At 46.1% G+C, this 19,573-nt stretch overlaps 1 protein-coding gene across 1 annotated transcript; it reads right to left on the reverse strand.

Annotated features, from left to right (window-relative positions):
- Nucleotides 1–2,979: 2,979 nt before the first annotated feature.
- zgc:92275 (cholesterol 7-desaturase nvd) lies at nucleotides 2,980–19,059 on the reverse strand. The gene is made up of 7 exons (XM_049019941.1): nucleotides 18,325–19,059; nucleotides 8,342–8,530; nucleotides 7,887–8,065; nucleotides 7,663–7,788; nucleotides 7,429–7,548; nucleotides 7,065–7,241; nucleotides 2,980–5,557 (listed from the first exon to the last, which is right to left on the reverse strand). Exons 1-7 carry the CDS (start codon nucleotides 18,752–18,754, stop codon nucleotides 5,396–5,398), a joined length of 1,383 nt encoding a protein of 460 aa, XP_048875898.1. The 5' UTR covers nucleotides 18,755–19,059; the 3' UTR covers nucleotides 2,980–5,395.
- Nucleotides 19,060–19,573: the final 514 nt, after the last annotated feature.

The raw sequence follows: 19,573 nt of genomic DNA on the forward strand, positions 1-19,573 counted from the left end.
TTGTGACGCGTGCGCATTATTGAAGATAGAAAAACACTGTCTTTTTTTGCAGAATCCTCCTGTCCCGAGGGTCTCTTTCTCTATAATTACGTACTGCCAATATAATAGGCACTGGAGCGAGATATTGACGTCTCTTGTTGTTTTCTTCTCAGAAAACAAGTTAAATTAAAATGAACGTGTGCCCGAAGGTTTGTGTGTGTGTGTGTGTGTGTGTGTGTGTGTGTGTGTGTGTGTGTGTATTAGGTTTATATTACATTATGGGGACCAAATGTCCTCCGCTGTCACGTTAACTGAAACAACAAGCAGGGCAAAAGGAAATGAACCATGAGGGTTCAAAAGGGCGTAGGGGGATCAGGCGAGAGCACAGGACACAGGACAAACTGGGGAGAACACCACAGGAAGCAACATCAATGACTGGACTGGGGAGCTTGAGACAAGGAGGCACTATATACATCACTGACGAGGGAGCAGACGAGGGGTACCTGGGGTGATCCACACGAGAGGAAAGGAATGCAGGGTGTGACACCCACAATGTAATAAAAATCTGATTTTTTCAGGTCCCCACAAAGATCTGTGAATGCATTCAAAAAAGTAAAAATGTCAAAAGTCTCCTATTATGAGGATTTCATTAAGGATTTTAATGAACCCGTTTCTATTTCCACATCACCCAAGTAGAAAAAGAACTGCAAAATAAACATACAGAGAACTCAAAGAATAGGGTTCATTTGTTAATATAAATCTTGAAAATTAGATTTTTCCCCCAAAATCATTTTGAATATTTAACGTTGCAAAATCAGGCAAAGCATGTTGTCAATTTAAAATGAAATATTAACATAAAAACAAACAGTTGAGTTTTTAAATAATCACTAGGTTTTGTCAAGTGAAACGGTCTGCATTGCGGTTTGCCCAGACACTGGGCTTTGACCTATTTTCCTGTGTGCTTACACTCATAGCTTGAAACCTTGTAAAAATAGACGGTATCCAAAAAACATCTCCAATGATGCGTCACGTCTCTGGTCAGCTGGTTGGACGGAGAAACCTCTATGTGTTTCTTCAAGCAGAAAGTTTTTGAGAAAGTGAAATCAAAAATAGCTTAGAGGCAGAGTAAGTGTCAGGTCTATAACCAGTGGCAGATATTATCAGAGAGGTGTCAGATTTCAGTTAAAAGTTAACTAGATTGCTCTTGACTGTTTTAGGTTAGAGAGGTTGTGGTTTTAGGTACTTTCTGCAGGTTGAAAAAGCAGGACAGTTTACGAGGACATGATAAAATGTGTTTACACTGGGGCGTAGCTAGAAATTTTGGACCTTCTAACAAAACGTCATCTGGTTCCCCACCATGAATAATTCCCCATATGCTGGGCCCCCGTGAAGTGCTGGGCCCCCTGAATCTGCCCGGGGATCGTGCTGCAGCCACGCATTTAAAGGCCAAGAGGAATAACTGGTCGGATGGCAGGTCGAATGGATAATGTGGGAACAGGATGAGTGTTCATTTGGTGGTGAGGATGAACAGTAACACCAGCACCATGACAGGAAGGAAGACCAGGAGCAGGCAGCTGCGCTCAGCCAGGTGGAGCAGCAGGAGTGCAGCCAAGTAGCAACATCGGCACCTGTGCTTCAGCCGATGGAGCAGCCGCTGAAACCCGGGGGGGTACCTAACACAACCACACACCAGCCCCATGTCCATACCGGACTCCAACCGCCTCTCCAGTTCAGCCCACCGCCCTGGTTCAGAAGGAGGCGGAGCCTGGGCAGGGGGTGGAGCAGCTGCGGGGCAGGGCCCCAGATGGGAGCCGCCCATGAGGAGCACCGCCTCCTCCTGCATCCGGCGGATTTCCCAGTCCAGCAGCGGGGTCCTCTGGCGGCAGAGGGGGCAGGACACCCTGGTCCCATCAGCCCCCCGCCTGAGCATCCCCCCCAGGCACTGCTGGCACACAGAATGGTCGCAGTTCAGCAGGGCACGACCCCTCTGACCCTGGGTCTGGTATGGCTCCGTGCAAATTGGACACTCCTCCTCCTCCGCGTCGGTCTGGGTCTCCCCGCCAGTGTGGAGTTTCACTTCCTGTTCTGACTCCCTTCCCTGCCGCTCGGTCACCTTCCCCGCAGTTTTCCCCCCTTCCGGCATCTTGGAAAGGAGCTGCTCTCTCTCTGCTCCCAGCTCCTCCTCCGCGTCTCCCATTCTCACTGGTACGGCATCTGGTGCTTCACCCACCAAAAGCTCTCTTGCTGAGTTCCTCCTCTCCACGCCCCATGTGCCCGCAACTGTCTCTGTGCTCTGGCTCCTTCTAGGCTCCCCCTCCATACTCATAACTTGCCCTCCCCCCTCAGAGTGAATTCCAGAACATTCCTCCATAGTCTTCACAAACACACATTGACAGTATATTTAAATACACCCTTGCCTACCTGAAGACACTTGGCCTGTCCTCAGTTCAACACGCGAAACGTCTAGTTCCTCGGCAGTCCTACATTTCAAAGAGGTGGTGACACAAGGTGCCCTCTGTTCCTGCCACGGTTTATTTGACGGAATATAAGGTCAAGCCCCGCCCACTTTCCCAAGATAAGTACAAAATGCTTCAATAGGTGTAGCACACTTCAGCCACAAGGCCGCTCCCTCCCCTACGTAGATTTGCCCTAAAGTACAATCTAAACACAAATGGGAATACTTTCTGAATGGGCCTAAAATGACTTTAAACATGTACCAGAATCGTACATATGATTGCTTAACAGTGTCCCGGTTAAATACTGTCACACTTATTATTTTTTTTTTAATTAAGGTAATTGGTATTCCTGTCATTTCACGGATGTCCGTTGAGTGTTTCGCATAATTCATAGAAACTGGTATGACGCGAGCAGCCGAGCAGCTTCAGAGGGGTGAATAATGTACAACTTGTTTGCATGGCTGCACAGAGGGGGTCTACAATTGTTTTCCGTCAAACAAAAGTGAGTGTGAATGGGGACTAAGGAGCCAATGAGAAGACAAAGTCACTGTTGTTTTGTTTTATTTTTGCAGCAACAACAAGAATAAAAGCATTAACTCCCTTATCTGATATACTGTGTTAAGCGAGCAGAGATCTGGTATAAAAAGCAAGTAAAGATAAAACAATATGCTGATATAACATTTTTAAAGCATTGCAATTACAAAAATAATTCTCAAATCTGTTTTATAAAAGGGAAAATAAGACTCAGATATTGTTTTTCCACAACTGGTACATGAAGTATGGTTTCCGATTCTCTCTATACACACACAGACAGGGTTGTCTGTCTTCCTCGCCCAACGTCTCCCACGGCCTCTGGGAGTCCGCAGGTTTTAATGCACATTTTTAAAGACTCTATCAGTCCAGTCACATGGTATGTGATAGACTGAGACCTTCCCATGTTCCAAGAAAGCCAAGTTATCTTCTAGCAAACTGTTCATACTTTGCCTGTCTTAAGGTTTGCATTAAGCTCGACGTTGTTCCTTGAATTACTGATAATTAGCTGATAACCAGTGCGTTTCATTTTAAGGGTTTCGCTTTAACCCTTTGCTACATAGTCGGCTGCTTGAGTACCATTCACAGTGCAATTATCACAGTATTAAGAGTCCCTGGATCATAAAATGGATGATTTTCCAGCATCCGTCTGTGGCCATTATCCAGTTTGGGAAACCTGTGCTGCATCAATATTGAATTGACAGTACAGTTAAATAAATGGCCTCCGCAGCCTCTGCTCTGATTGGTGCTCGATTATCATTGTGACCTCATTGTTAGAGCGAGAAGCTACACTCTCGCTACATGTATAACCCTACTGTACTACTATGAAAATCCATTTCATCAGCGTGCAATCCAGCTATAACCTATTTCTGCAAAGCTATCTACATTTGCTGCAGTGCTTCTTCAGCAAACTATTCACACAACCAGAATGTTAATTAGACCATTAGCCACCATTTATTGCCATTTGTAACCTGGTCTTTATTTATACATTTCAGTCAGCCTGTATAAAACGGGCCTTGCAAGGCTGGATGAGAATAGATGACCTGTAAGAGGTGTCGAAATATGAGACCTCTAAGATCTGCGGACATGTGCTTTAATGACAGTCCATTTGCCGTTTATGTCAAATTAACTCAAGAATAATTGAGGAAATATCCAAACCACATGTTTGGGGAAGCTGTTAGTATTGATTCCAGAGTAATAGTTCCAATAAAAAACAAGTACCGCTGAGCAATGAGTACCCTGTTCCATTTTAAGCAAGTACAATAATTAAATAGTGTGTATTCCGTTCCAGTGTCAGCCCACCTACTCAATTACCTAGCTGGAGAATATAGAGTTCTTTCGACCTGTACTGCAGATATTACTATTATTACTATTATTAATTAGTAGTGCTGGTGTATAGTGCAGCCCCATGCTCAGTGCAAGGCCAACCTCTCAAATACATATACAGCCTTTAAGATGTATATATTTTTTTTTAAATCCTGCATCGTGGAGATCATGAGGGATCGGAAATAGAAACGAGAGAAAGGAACAACGGAACCTGCTCAGCCACCTGGAGACGGATCATTCTGCACCGGGACGCGCTGCTGTGATCAACGACTGGTGTCTTAATTACACAGCAAGAAAAAAAGACGAAGAATCAAGCTGCCCTCCCACCTTCTGGGTGGCTGTAATTGCTAAGAAAAATGTAAAGTAGGTTCAAAATACTGCATAGAGAGAATGTCACTCTAAAACCAGCCCATCCCTTTAAGTCTGCCAGAATAGAGAGCACAGAGGCACTTAAAGGGGAAGGAAGGAAATAACAGGACTCTGGCTGACCTCCTTATACTGTGTTCACAGTTGGTACGCTGGGATTCCTCACATCTCTTTCACAATTGGAATCTGTGCTCCCTCCATCTTCGGATGCTTAGTGCACTTTGAATTCAATAATTCCTCCATAATAACAACAAGAAAGGCATTTTTAATAACGACAGGATTATCCTATATGCCGTGCTTGTCGTGTAAGAAAAATAAACAGACTTGTTTTGAGTTTAAAATCGATTATAAAAAGGAGGCCGAGGAAAATAGGAATACATTAGGGGAGGAGGACTAAAGTCGCGCTCCTTTTCAAGTAACATTTATGAATGATACTCTTATGGACACAATATACTTTGACATAACGATCGCTTAAAAATGCATAGGATTGCTGGCTTTGATTGTTTTCCAACAGAGGCATGGAAGCAGGACGTCAAACAGAGCACAAGAGCTCTGCAAGCTTCTCTAAGTGTCCTCTTCCCTGCATCCTGCATCTCCCTTTGTCCAGCGCCCCCTAGTGGCTCCCTCCATCCCAGCCCACAGCCTGTGTAGCAATCCCACACTTCTCCTCATTAAAGGCATCACCCTCGGTCATTCTTTCACACTCAAATGCAGGTGCAAAGCGGCAGCATAGCTGGTCAGAAGTCCAGCGTGTCGTACTGGTAGCGGAGGCGGGGGCTGTTCTCCGTGTAGAACTGGCTGTACCAGCGCCGGTGTCTCTGGATGGCTGAGTCCTCCTTCACCAGGACGGGCTTGGAGCTGTACCTCTTGTTATTCCAGATCATCACGTCCCGTTCGAACTGTCGGGAGGTCAAAAGCGACAGGACCGTCATGGACCTCGTTGGGAAAATAAGCCAGCTGGCTCAAGATGGGCAGCGAACCCAGCTCCCGACAGGACCTTCTGGGTTCTAACCCCTAGATTCACTTCGCAAATGATAATAATTATAATTTTGTATTTAGAGTCCCTGGAGCAATTGGGGGTTAAGGGCCTCGCTCAGGGGCCCAACTGTGACATCATTCTTCCAGCTATGGGATTTGAACTAACAACCTTCTGATCACAGGCACTAAGTCTTAACCCCACAGGACCACATGTCGTTTAACTACCTGTACAGTGTACAAATGTTCATGCAGAAATCTAACGCGAAGGGGCAGATGTTTGCCACCCCAGCTATCACTGCGAATAGCGCTAACACTGGAGATACTGGCAGCTGCATTCGCTCCTTCTGAGAAAGATTAGGAGCTGAGCCGTAGGAGGGAAACGGGGAACAAAAACGACAGCGAGCTATTGTTGATGTTTCAAAAGAAATGACACTCATGGCGCCGAGGACGACAACGTGCCACGTCGCTCTGTAAGACACGGCGGAGTTTTTGATGGAGACGTCTGAATATACTCAGAGACTTTGGCTTTACCCGTGCCTGACGGGCCCTTGTAGACAGTGATGTTTCTAGGTGCCACTCTCAGGGGTACTGTCACGCCCCCCTAACGTAATCAGCGATAATTACCGGAAACTACGGGAAACCACCCTATTTAAGCCTAAACATTAGTCTGGTGTGAGGTATTGTAATGATGCACACACTGAGCGCTCTGACCATTCGTTGTCTCCCCGGTTACGTTCTGTCTTCCTGGCCCTGCCCGCTTCTTCCTCGACTCCTGCCTGTCCGTCCGCCCTCCCCGTGACGCCCCTCTTGGATTTCCCCGTGTTTGTTCCCCATGTCTCCGGCTTGACCTACTGGCTTCTCGACCCTCGGCATCCCCTTTCTCGACGACTACACCGGATCACGTTCTGGACTCTGGCTTCTGATTCCTGGCAACGACTTGGATACGGCTCACGACTTCCCCTCTCTTAACCCCTAATAAACCTGGTTGCCTGTATTTGTTTCCGCGGATCTTTCTGGGCAGGACAGGTACATCTCTCTCTGTAAATACCGTGGTAATACTAATATGAGGGAGGGGCAGGGATCGTCTGCCCACCCAACAGAGACCAGACCAAATTGTACCAATCATTAGCGATTTAATAGAATTGCCATGGACCCCCCCCCACCCAGTTGGAAGCGGGACATCCAGCCTCATGCTCATCCCGACAGGGGGCTCACTGTACAGTGTCTCCCACCAGGCAGCAAATTTTATCGAATGCCACTTTTGAAACAGATTCACAACAATTTACCCCCCAATGGCACCCCCTGCAGTGAGACCCCTCCTCCGCCCCTACACCCCCCCAGGTTGAATTTTTACCCTGCCCCCCCAAACACTGGTGCCCACCCACCATACCCAAATGCCACTGGGAAGGGAAGGGGGGGGGGGCATACCTGGATGCACTCAGCCCGCAGGATGAACTTGGGCACCAGGGGGGGGATGTTGCCCTGGTAGAAGATGCTGTGAGAGACGCACTGCAGGAGGGGCTCCACGGGGGTCACCGAGTGCATGATGACGCCGCGACCCAGGAAGCTGCTGTCGAAGAGCAGGAACACGACCCCTGGGCCCACCTGCAGCACACAGACAGGGGTGCAGGACCATGAACGCTCGTCATCATACTGGCCCCCCTAAACCAAACCAATTACGTTTTTAGGGCCCCTGTCACTCAGTCTTAGCTTCCCCCCCCCCTACAGAACTCCTGTATGTCAGCCTCTCTGAGTCTCCCCTCCCCCCATAGCCCCTCTCAGTCCCCATCACCTGTCTGGCCACCACGTTCACGTCGAGTATCGGCCAGTGGCGGCCGAACACGGTCAGGGCGTGTTTCACCAGCATCTGCGAGCAGTGTTTGTTGGGCTCTGCCTCAGGTTCCCATTCCACCTGGGTGTCACAGCATGGAGGAGGAGGGATTACTGACTGATGGACACCAGACCGGCCAATGGAAAGACAGCATTTTTGAGATGACCCTCCCCCTCCCCCATCTCCTAATGCCACCTTCCAATCATGGCGGATGAACTCCCAGGTCTTGCTGTTAGTGTAGCGGAGGTCCACACCACTGACGATGCCTGGCGTGTGCAGATGTGCCAGGTGGGCGATGTCAGCTGCATTCTCCGGGATCTCCTGCAGGGGGTGCACATGTGCAGGACGAAAGCTTAGGGGATCTGCTACCTACTCTCTCTCTCTCTCTCTCACACACACACACACACACACATACAAACCTCAATGTGGGCGTTGATGAAGTGTTCCGTACGGCCGCGGTACACCCACTGGCCACGCGCGATCTCCTCTTGCTCCGGAATGGTCCAGCTGGGCTCAAGACCATCGCAGTGGAACCACACCAGGATCAGACCATTGATCTCCTTGCTGGGCCAACATCGAACCTTAGCAAACTCCGGCACTGTAGGCCCAGAGAGGTACGGTGTCATCGCAGTATGAGTCTCAGAGAGGCGTTTTGTCTACTGAATGGGTCACTCCCTTTTTTATTGTAATTATTATTTAATTACTGACTTTTATAAAAGCATCAAATTCTCCAAAAAATGATATCTGAGTGTAATTTCTATGTAGAATTTAATAAAAGCATTAATCACAGAGAGCTTGAACAATCACAAGCACCAGTCGTCAGACATATTAATCACACACACACACACACACACACACACACACACACACGCACCTTTCTCCGCATAGGGGATATGAACACATTTCCCATCTTCGCCGCGGAACTGCCAGCCATGGAAAGGGCATTCGATGCATCCGCCAACCACACGTCCGCCCACCGCCAGGTTGGCGCCCAGATGGGGGCAGTACGCATCCACGACGTGGGCCTTCCCGTCCTGACCCCGGAACACAGCCACCTGCTCACCTACGAAATTTTGCAAAGGTGTGATTTTAAGGGCCGTCACCTCTGATGTATGCATGATGAGTCAAGCAAATACAGAAACAGGGGAAGGTGCAGTTCATCCCAGAACCACTAGGGGTCTTCACTCCACATGATGTGTCTCTCTGGGGCCCATTGTACTGAAGGGCAGCGCTTGGTTTTATTCTCTTAAAGAGACAGTCCGCCTTTCCCAGGAAGCAGGGAATTACAGTATAAGCCAGACCATTTGATACACATGGTAAAACCTCAGTCCTGCTACAGATCCCCAGTGTCTAGCCTTGGGCCTGAACCAGGCCTACAGAGAATAAGAAGCTACTTGACAAACACAAAGGTCATTTCAGTCCGGTGGCAACTGTCGCGGGACATTCCGGAAACTTGACCGGAGGAGGTGTCCGGACACAGGGGCAGCGTACACATCCGGAATGGCAGACTAACCGCTAGCTGGAACCTGACCCTACGAACGGCCAGATGGAGGTCAGTGCCAGATCATGCTGGTATGTCCCCAACATGCCAGAGCCTCACATACGTGTGACTGACATGACATGGTTTCGCGTTTAGACCCGCTAGTGCTGGCTCAGCACCATGCTGATTTTTTTAAATAATTTAAAACGTATGACATGGGAACATTTTTCCAACTCGGGTTTCAGACGTGCAGCGACCGCTCAGCGCTGGACTTAATATAGGTCAACGGATCTAGAGCAGGAGCTCACGGGCGAGCCAGGGGACGCACCTCATTAGCTACTGTCGCAGGGCAGCAGGCCCTGGGGGGGGGGGTCTTGGATAAGAACACCATCGCCCTCACTAGGGCGATCTGGGATGTTGCACTTCTATGCACCAATGCAGTTGTTCGCCATTGCTGCTCCTAAACTGAGCCAAACCTCCCCGTTCAACCAGCTGTCATCGCAGCCCTGCGCACTGTACAGTAAGAGAGCTGCATCGAGAGCCCTAGAACGGGATCTAACGAGCCCTAAAGGGGTGGGGTGGGGGACGTCCAGGCAGCAGGGCAGTGGGTGGCTGTCCCTCAAACCACAGCATGGGGAGGGAATCCTCAGGGGGGACATGCAGGGACATTATCAGGAAGACCGCAAACGTGCAGGCGGGAAGTCTGCTGACCTGCACTTCGGAGTTCCGCCAGTGAGAAATCACGCCAGTGAGAAATCACGCCAGTGAGTTATGCAGCTGTTTGGAAGCAGAACCGGTGCTTCAGCTGGATCACGCTCCTTTTCACCTCTTCCTGACCCAAACTGCTATACATATTTTTTTCTCACCCCAGTAACCAATGATGCCAGGCCCCACTCTCAGGGTGTGTGTATTATCCACTGCAGGCACATACAAAAGGCGGTCTTTGTGTGCCCACCCTTTAAAGCAGTGTTTCCCAATACGGTCCTCGGAGGCCTGCATACAGTCCGCGTTTTTACTCATTCCCAGCTCCCTGATCCCTGGGAAAAGTGCTGACGGTCTGGCAGGGAGCTGCGAGGGAGCAAAAACACGGAGCCTCTACAGATTCCCTCCTATGTCTTTTAAAGAATGTGATTCAGTTACTGTTTGGGACGGCGAGCGTGAATCCGTCACACCTTCGTCTAAGCCGTGTGAGCATGTTCGTGCGGTGCAAATCGAGTGTATTCCGCAGAACTGCACGCATGCATGCGTGTGTGTGTGTGTGTGTCTGTGTGTTTGCGTGTACGGGGGGGAATCTTCTCTCTCTCCCAAATCACCATCCATGATCACGTGACGGACCGCTCTGCCTGTCATGGACTTTGGTCTCTCGGGCGTCCTGCCACGCCTGGCGTGATTACCCCACAGATCAAACGACAACATGACCACGTGATCTGTGACAGCGTGGCAGGCATGAAACATTGACTAATCTTACATTATTATTAACCAACATTACGCATCGCAACGCAGTCACAGACTGAATTTCCATTTTGCGATGAGAGAGGAAGGAACAGGTATGTAAAGCGGGAAGAGTGGCGTCTTCAGGCAGAACCGCTGAAGCACTTTTGGAGAGTGAGAAACGTCCTACCGCCTAGTGACAGTGCATGCAGTTCCCGCCGGCAGCATCTATAGTCCATGTGGGGCGTATTTACAGCCCCTGACACATGAGCTTAGCGCTCAAATGGATATTCATGTTATAACTTTAGCGTTTTGCTCACGCATTCAGTTCCTTGACTGCTATGAATACACCTTTACAGTCGGGCTGGGTGATATGGGGCAAAAAATAAATGCCACAAACTGAGAAAAGGGGTCTTTCGTTATCTTGGCATTTTAAGGAGGAAAATACAGTATCTAAAGTATATAAAGCTGTGGGAAAAATTAAGAGACCACAGCACATTTTTTGTCTGACTCATTTCTTCATTTATGGGTGTGTGTTTGTGGAAAATATATATCTTTGCAAACTCCAGCCTGACTCTTCCCTGCTTCTCATTGATGAAGAGCTTCTTTGCTTTCCAGGACTTCAGTCCTGCTTCTAGGAGCCTGATACACACTGTCCTAGCAGAGCACCTCACACCTGCACTTAATGTCTCCCATTCCTGTTGAAGGTCACTCGATGTCATCCTACGATTCATGAGAAACTGTCGGATGAGTTAATAGTGTCTCTCTGCCATTAGAAAGTCACTTCCACCCTCTACCTGACTGGTTTCTGGTCGTTCCCAGTGTCTCCAGCTTCACCTCATTCTTGTTACTGCTGTCTTAGAAATACTGAACCTGGAAGCAACCTGCTGCTCGGTGTAGACTGCTGTCAGCAGAACAGAGATTAAACCAGGATTTAAAAATGCAAATTTGTATAAAAATATGGAGCTGTCTCTTAATTTTTTTTCTGCGACTGTATCGCAGCGTTTTCAAAGAAGTGACTCAATGTTTAGATATAAGTCAAAGCCACATGAAAGATGTCATGAAAACGTTTAGATAAAAGACAAACGAAATGCAAACGCATTGTTTCCTAACCCTCTCTGCAAATATACAACTATAACTATTCAGTATAAAGACAAGAATGAAGGATGCCTATATCAGTCTTAAATGGGTCAAATAAAGCACCAGGCGCTTAGTTTATGATATTAAAACAGAAGGTGAACGTTCAGGAATAAAACAATATAAATGCAAAACCTCTTCAGCAAATGGCTGTAAATACAGAAGTCTGACAACCATTGAAAGTGCACTTAATAACCGGAATGATCCTCAATTTAAGGAATTAGTCTTCAATAAAATAAAATATATACTACAAATTAGGATATTTTATCTTCTAAGTCAGCCAAACGCTGACTGAATGGTTTTTTTTTTAGCCTTGATTCTGATATTCTATGCTATATCATTACTGAAGCTCTCGTGCTGTTTACAGCTAGGAAGGAATATTATAGGACTCTATTAAAAATCTTCGCTCGTACTGCTCCTTCGCTGGGTTGTAAAAATACCACACGGGAAAACGCAATCAGAGAAATCTGAACTTCGACAGCCTAAATGCATAATAAAAGTACACCAATGAGTACTGGATTCTCGTCCTTTATCACAAACAATAATATATCGCTATATCTCAAAGTTGACAGACCACCCAGTCCAGCTTCACGTGGAAATTACCCGCAAATCCTCAAATATATATTCCAAGCCAATTAAGTTCCCTGATGAACTACTGCAATTATCCTCTTATAAATCTCATCAGAATGTGCTTAACTATTATCATCAGAGTAAAATTTGCCCAGCAATATCAAAATGTTGATCACAATCTTGAAGGCGTTTGCTTGCTGCCGTAGTCACGGTACTAAAAAGCACGCAACCAACCTGTATCTAGGGCATGCTGGACAATTGGATCTCAGGTTCACCCCATGAAAGGTATCTGCATTGATACAATTCCTCAGTGCCTTCCCTTGGGTATATCCCCCCCCCCCCCCCCCCCAGCAGAGAAGGCGAAAAATGCAGTTTGTGAGTAATGTTTCCAAGGAAACGACAGACTGGTAGAAAGTGGGAGGTTGCATCCTGCTAACCTAGTCCAAATGACAGCAACCTGGAGGGATGGGGGTGGGGGGGACTTAAATTATGTAATTAAATGTGATGGGTGACAGGAGACAGGAGTAGTCAGAGTGGCACGGGAGATTCCTTTTAACTCTATAGCTCAAAAAGACCTTTTTGTGTTGTGGAACCAGGGCAACAAATCAGAAAGCAAATCTCGCGCAGCGCCCAAAAGGCTATCCTGTTCACATAATAACTACCTGCTCCAGCGAGCAGAAACTCAAGAGAGCCAGTGGGACGGGAACGCAGACTGAAGGCCTCACCTCACGCTCCACACTGTAATCATAGAGCGACAAAATGCCGCTTCTGCTGGCCATAACTACGAGACATAATCAAGGACTCGGAGGTTTCTGGTTGCAACAAAGAGCTATGAGGCACCGTACTGGCATGTGTGTGTGTGTGTGTGTGTGTGTGTGTGTGGGCGGGGTTAAACACCACTTCACCTATTGTATTAATACAATAATACAATAGGTGACACGAGCTGTAGTAATGCATTAAGCCCTGGGGCACTGCAAAATGAAACTAAGGAACTTCTTTTTTCATCATTTTTGATGCCCCCATACACACACAGATTACAAAACTGTAATCCCATCATGACAACCATAACCCCCACCCCTACCCAGCCTTAACCGTATGTTACCAAGCTAAATACGAGACTTTTGGCATTTTCAGTTTTGTTACTGTAGTCGAAGACTGAAAAATGGTCCCCACAAGGTCAAAACAGGAGATTTTTATCACATTGTGGGAACGTTCGGAGATTTGGGCTGCATTTTTGCACCCCTTAACAAAATGGCACCCCAAACGCATCATTATACACTACCATTCTCAGTCAGTGTCACACTGGCAAGGTCACAAAATAAGCAAAACTGCAGCTCAGAGCTGAAAATTGCCTTTGCGGACTAATTAAAAGAGTCCACTTTTCCCACCAATTTCCCTGCATTGGGGATGCAGTACTTACGGGTAAATCTATAAGAACCAATGTAGGCATGAAACACTGTAAACCCATTTTCACTTATGTGAACCTATATAACTGTGTGTATTTATATATGTACTATTCCCTATGAATTAATTGATAACTGCTTATCTAGCACAGGGGGGCACTGTGTGGCCCAGCTGGTTAGGTCACTGTGCCTGTGATCAAATGGCCACTGCTTCTAGTTGCAGTGTCAGTCCGTTAATTTCATCATTGGGCCCCTGAACATGGCCTTTAGTCCCCAGCTGCTCCAGGAACTGTCTATCTCATCAATTGTACATCACTTTGAATAAATGTATCTGCTAATAGATGGAACGTAAATGTAGCCCAGTGCACAAGAACGGGACCACTGGACTAAGTGGAAACTGATGAGAAAAGCAGACTGTGTAACCTCAAATTAACTTACTTCTTATACGGAACAGAATCCTTTCATAGTCATGCTCCAGTAGACAGGGCTCCTACTTTGCTCATAATGAAATGATGTCATAATGTGCTCTTTTACTCGTATATAATCCTAATGTCTGTCATGCAGTCATTTCTGTTTTGGGGATGAGAACAAAAATGGGTATGGAGGACCTTAGCGAGGAAGATGAGAGTCCTCAGCCTCACTGTGTGCAGTGCTGGGTACAGAGCGTGCAGCTCTCTGTGTTGAGCAAAATGAGGGGGGAGTGGGTTCTGCCCCAGCGTCAGATTTGCCCTCAAGTAACCCCTCTGAAGAATGGCCCACGAGCAGGATTTACCACTCACTGGCCAAGGTGTGAAAGCTGAGATGAACGGCACTCTTACTGCACTGGCCGATTTAACTGCATCACCTTTTAAAATTGCAGCTATTTTCCTGTGCAGGATGTGTCACTAATTTGGACTTTGCAGGCAGACTCTGGATCTTACCTGCATGTGCTGATGATTCTGCCAGACTTTCTAATGCACGTGCGACACCTGAGTGTGGCAGAGAAACCCTGCATAAATTTTTGACACTAAAACATGACCTAATTCCATTAATAATTGTTTAATCTTTTATTGGCCGTTACCACATCCCTGACCGAAAGGTTCTCAGGGCTGGAGAATCATATCTATTCCTCACATAGAAACACTGGTGGACTTAGGTGGGGAGTGAGGGGGGGGAGAAAGTTTCTCAAGTGTCCTATAGTGTGGCAAACATGCCACTATTAGCTGCCCATAAGGTGCTCCCATCATATGAAATAGTATGACGATGATGATGTGCCTCATACTGCAAGGAAATGTGCTGAAGTGTCTTAATGACGGTAGATCTAGTGGAGGAGATGTGATGCAGTACCCCATAAAGTGCCCTTACAGTGGTCTAAGCTATCTCTATGGGTACCTTTCCAATGGAAAAGGGTGCTCTTATGTAGTAGGGGCAGTATTAAAGGGCACAAATGTGCCAAAGGGTCCCCTTTCCAATACAGCAGGGGTAGGGGTATCCACAAAGGTCCAGTGTGTGTGCAGGGTTTTGGGGTAACCTTTAGCGCAGCTGCTCAAACCCAGGTGTGAGGACTCTTCAGCCAATCAGTCCTCTAATTAGTAATCTAATAGGGAGTTGCATACCAGTGGCCCTTTCTGGGTAAGATTTCCTACCCAGGTGGTAGAGAAAATGGGATGCAATGCTGTAAAGTAGGGGTTGTCATTTCTGCAGACTGGTTTACATCAGACGCTTTTTCATATATGAACTCAATGTGCAAACGTAAGGGGTCACCAAAAATTGTACAAATTTGAAAAATTGTAAATGAACGAACCCATTCGCAAAACCACCAGCATTGTATGGCCCGGTAGAATACTAGCCATGTGCTGGTACTGGTCCATGAACTGGACATGGGGAGCCTCTACTGCACAGGATACTCTTGTACCTAAGCAGCCAGAATATACAAGAAAGTGCCCAAAAACGTTCCCCTCTAGTGGATAAAACGTGATGCAGTGCAGTACAGCGAGTCCAATCCAGTGTGAGAAGGTTGGAACTGTCCTACCGACTGTCGTTTCTATATGGTCACTGTGTAAAATGGTAACCGTGGTGACTGTGAATGGTGCACACGCCCAAAGGGAGTCGAGAGTCAAAGTTTTGTTTTCATTTCTAAACTCCTTCGTGTAAAAAAAAATATTATTTCAGACAACATAATTAAAAAGTTACAATAAAATAACATAAATGCAAATAAAAATTCAGACATCAGGCTGAAACTGAATCAAGCAATGGACACTGACTCCTTCCAGAAGATGCTATGAAACTATATCTGTGCAACATTTCACACATGTAATTACTACCATGGTAACAAACCAAAGAAAGTGTCTGGGTGATCATTACCGCAACGAATGGTGCCATCCGGACCTTTCACTGGGAGCAGGTCTAATGACGTGGCGACAAAATTGATTAGATCCATTTTCCAAACCGCTTATCCTACTGGGTCGCGGGGGGTCCGGAGCCTATCCCGGAAGCAATGGGCACGAGGCAGGGAACAGCCCAGGATGGGGGGGCCAGTCCATCGCAGGGCACACTCACACACCATTCACTCACACATGCACACCTACGGGCAATTTAGTAACTCCAATTAGCCTCAGCATGTTTTTGGACTGTGGGGGGAAACCGGAGTACCTGGAGGAAACCCCACGATGACATGGGGAGAACATGTTAGAAGTAGAGGTAGAAGTCGAACCCGGGTCCCAGAGGTGTGAGTCAACAGTGCTAACCACTGCACCACCATGCCGCCCGTAGAGTTAGTCCACTCACAATTATGACATAGCTGACCGCAATTATTTATTGCATTATTGTTAGAATCGTTTCCATTAATCTGCAAGAAAATAGGTGAATGACACACATATTACTATCACTATTTCCACATCATTTTTTACCGTGTAACGTTTGACATCTCGTTGCGCTTCTGAAGTGAACCTGCGTGAAGTTGGCCTCAATCGTATGTGCCGCGTTTATGCCGGATTGCGCCGTTCTGCTATTTTAGTCTCTGAGATAAAAATGTTTGTTTACATGGTGACGTCATCAGCGTGAAGTTGCCCCCCCCCCCCCCCCCCCCCCATTTTCCACCAGACCGATCAAAGTCATGTGTGCTGAGTTTGTGCTGGTTTGTGCCATCAAAACTATCCTTTGTGCTGCTTTAGTTTCTGAGATTTTAATGGGGGGCCAACTTCACGCAAATAGGGGGCCAACTTCACGTTGATAAACCTTCTGTTAACTTGAGAAGCACGGGCCTGAGCACTACTATAATTCCAATAAGTTATCCGGCTTAGTTTGCTGTAAATGTAAACAATATGATTCACTGTAAAATGGCACGATGAAAGGACAAAACTAATTTTGTATCTCGAGGGGGTTAACTTCTTATTTATTATTTATGTCAAATCTGGCCAGTAAATTTTTGTTTACAAAGCTTAAAAGTGAACACCAGTTTTAATTTTTATGTTCCGGTATTCAATTCATTATAAGGTAGGTCCTATATATGTATCATTAAACTATGATTAGAGTAACTCTAGGTTGATAATGATATAAATGAACAAAAAAGACACATTTTTAATCGCAATTATTTGTATGACAACTAATCGTCAACAAAAATGTCATGATCGTGGCAGCCCTAATTAGTGCTCTCCGTTCGACCCTCCCAGCTGAATGAAGACCGGAATTTCTCCCCGTGATTTAATGAGATCCGACTTTTTGTGCAATCAGACTTGTAATTGTGGGTGCAGACCGGGGATTTAATTTGATGGAACAAACGTTGCATTGTGTTTTTTTAATTCCCTGCGGTCATGCATGAAGCTCACATCTCATTACTTTCTTAAAAACTTTCACTTTACCCAGAAACAGATTTCCTAATGTTTGCACACTTAAAAGCTCTTTTTAATGAGCTGTTATCCTGTTTTAGACAAGTAGCAGTAAAGCATTTCATAATTTCAAGTATTTATTCAAAGGCTGCTTTGTATTTGTAATTATATACTGTAAAAATCTTAGAAGAGACCCCGTACCTACTAGTTATAATTATTGTTACCATTAATATTATATGTTAATCTAATATTGTTACTATTATATTGTTACTATTAATATCACGATACGTTAATAACATATACCTCCAACATACAATTGCAAGGGTTGTGTGTATCTTACAAACAAAATCATTCACACTCACGGAAATGATTGGGAGAGCTCCAGCTGAAAAAAAAGTTAAGTCACTAAAGTGTAAATCACTTAAGAGTTAATGCTTGGCAGCAAAACCCAAATAGTCATTTTACGTGTTATTGTTATAAGTTATCGTTTTTACTTTATGGTCTTTCTACTTTTAGCCGTTCTTTGTGACAGTTGTTAAATGAAAGAATTATGTAGGGCCTACTGCGAGGACTGTTTTAACGCAGAATTTATACATCACTAAGCATATTCGGAATTATTAAGACGTACATGGAATTTAAAACGATTAACAACGCATTCAATAGACGGACTATGTGAAATAACTGTCTTCTAAAAATGAAACGTTAATTTAAGAACCAAATGAAGAAAATCATGCGCGTGTGCTCAGTGCTACATTCAAAACTGTACCCTTTCTTAAAATACCTAAAAACCCTCATGTTACAAAACTGCCTATTATCTCTTATTTTTCCCCACACCTGCGCGGCTGTTTTAACGCGTGGCGAAGAGGATCGGGGATGCAGGTCAAAGAATGAGCATCCGTCCTAAAATTTAATAAAATAAAACGTCTCTAATAAACGTTAATATTGAGCCCAGAAGGCACGATCCACTCCGTGCCTCGGAATAATGCGCAGTGACAGAGGGGACGGGCGTTTCAAGGGTATCGGTACTCACCCAGCACAGTAACGCTCTTCACTTCCCCCCTGTCCAGCATGTGCGAATCCAGCACCCGAAACCATCCGTTGGGGTAGATAGGTGGCAGCTCCCCGGTCTTGCGTCTCCGGCGCACCTCGTTGGCAGCCTGAGCACGGGAGCGCCCGTCCTCACTTATGTAGCCCACCTCGTCCGGCGTGCGGAGCAGCTCCAGCGGAGCGAAGAGGAGCCGATACAGCCAGCCCAGCGCTAAAAGCGACACCCCGACGAGGATGCAGGCTGCGGCCCTGGCGGGGGCACCAGCCAACCCGGTTTTCCTCCACAGCTCAGGATACCCGCTCATGAAGAGCAGGTCCGAAGGATCGCGGACATCCAGCAGCAGTCCGGCCGTCAGGCTGATCGATATCACCGCAAGTACCTTGATGAGCAGCGACAGATTGCAACTCTCCATGCTGGTGTTTGTTTATCGAGAAAAATCTGCGCTCTGCCACCAAAGCCCGGTGTGCCACCCTCTGCCGCAGTGAACTAATGAAGTGCCGCTCTGTACACCTGACAAGCGGACGGATCGTGTCTCTGCCTATGGACTTACCCGAAGTCCGCCTTCTACCGACGGTTCGCCGTAAGAACTGCTGTGTTCTAGTGATTATTACGAAGTTCATTCACCCGCAGAGCATGAAAGCAGTTTGCCCTAAGAATAAAATCAGTATCATATTCGTACGGCTTTCAGCCTGCAAATATCACCATTGACAGGTTTGATATACCCGAGGTCAAATGTAGTATGCATTTGTAGTAAACTACATTTACCTTTACAATTCCATAGTATATAATATAGCGATTTCTTGTCGTTGTATTCCTGATGTCATCACGATTAGTATTACTGTCATATACAACGCGACGCAGAATGTAAATTTATAGAATTACATAATGGAGATTATAGTGATTATATTGATTGAAGAGTATAGTGTTTGATTGTTGCCGGATGCAATTTTCAATTAAGCTGCAAAGCACGCACTTATTGAATAATCAAATACATAAATAAACAACCAGATAGATAGATAGATAGATAGATAGATAGATAGATAGATAGATAGATAGATAGATAGATAGATAGATAGATAGATAGATAGATGGATGGATGGATGCGCTAACAGCTTTTACCCCGCATAGTAACACGATGCCCCAGAACCACGTACTGTATGCATCGGATTTATGCACATAGGTTACTGTGGTAACCCCAACAGTAGTGCAGTGCGTGTTGAATTTGGGAGAC

Source organism: Brienomyrus brachyistius, chromosome 7, assembly GCF_023856365.1.
Source record: "Brienomyrus brachyistius isolate T26 chromosome 7, BBRACH_0.4, whole genome shotgun sequence".
In the NCBI taxonomy this organism is placed as follows: domain Eukaryota; kingdom Metazoa; phylum Chordata; class Actinopteri; order Osteoglossiformes; family Mormyridae; genus Brienomyrus; species Brienomyrus brachyistius.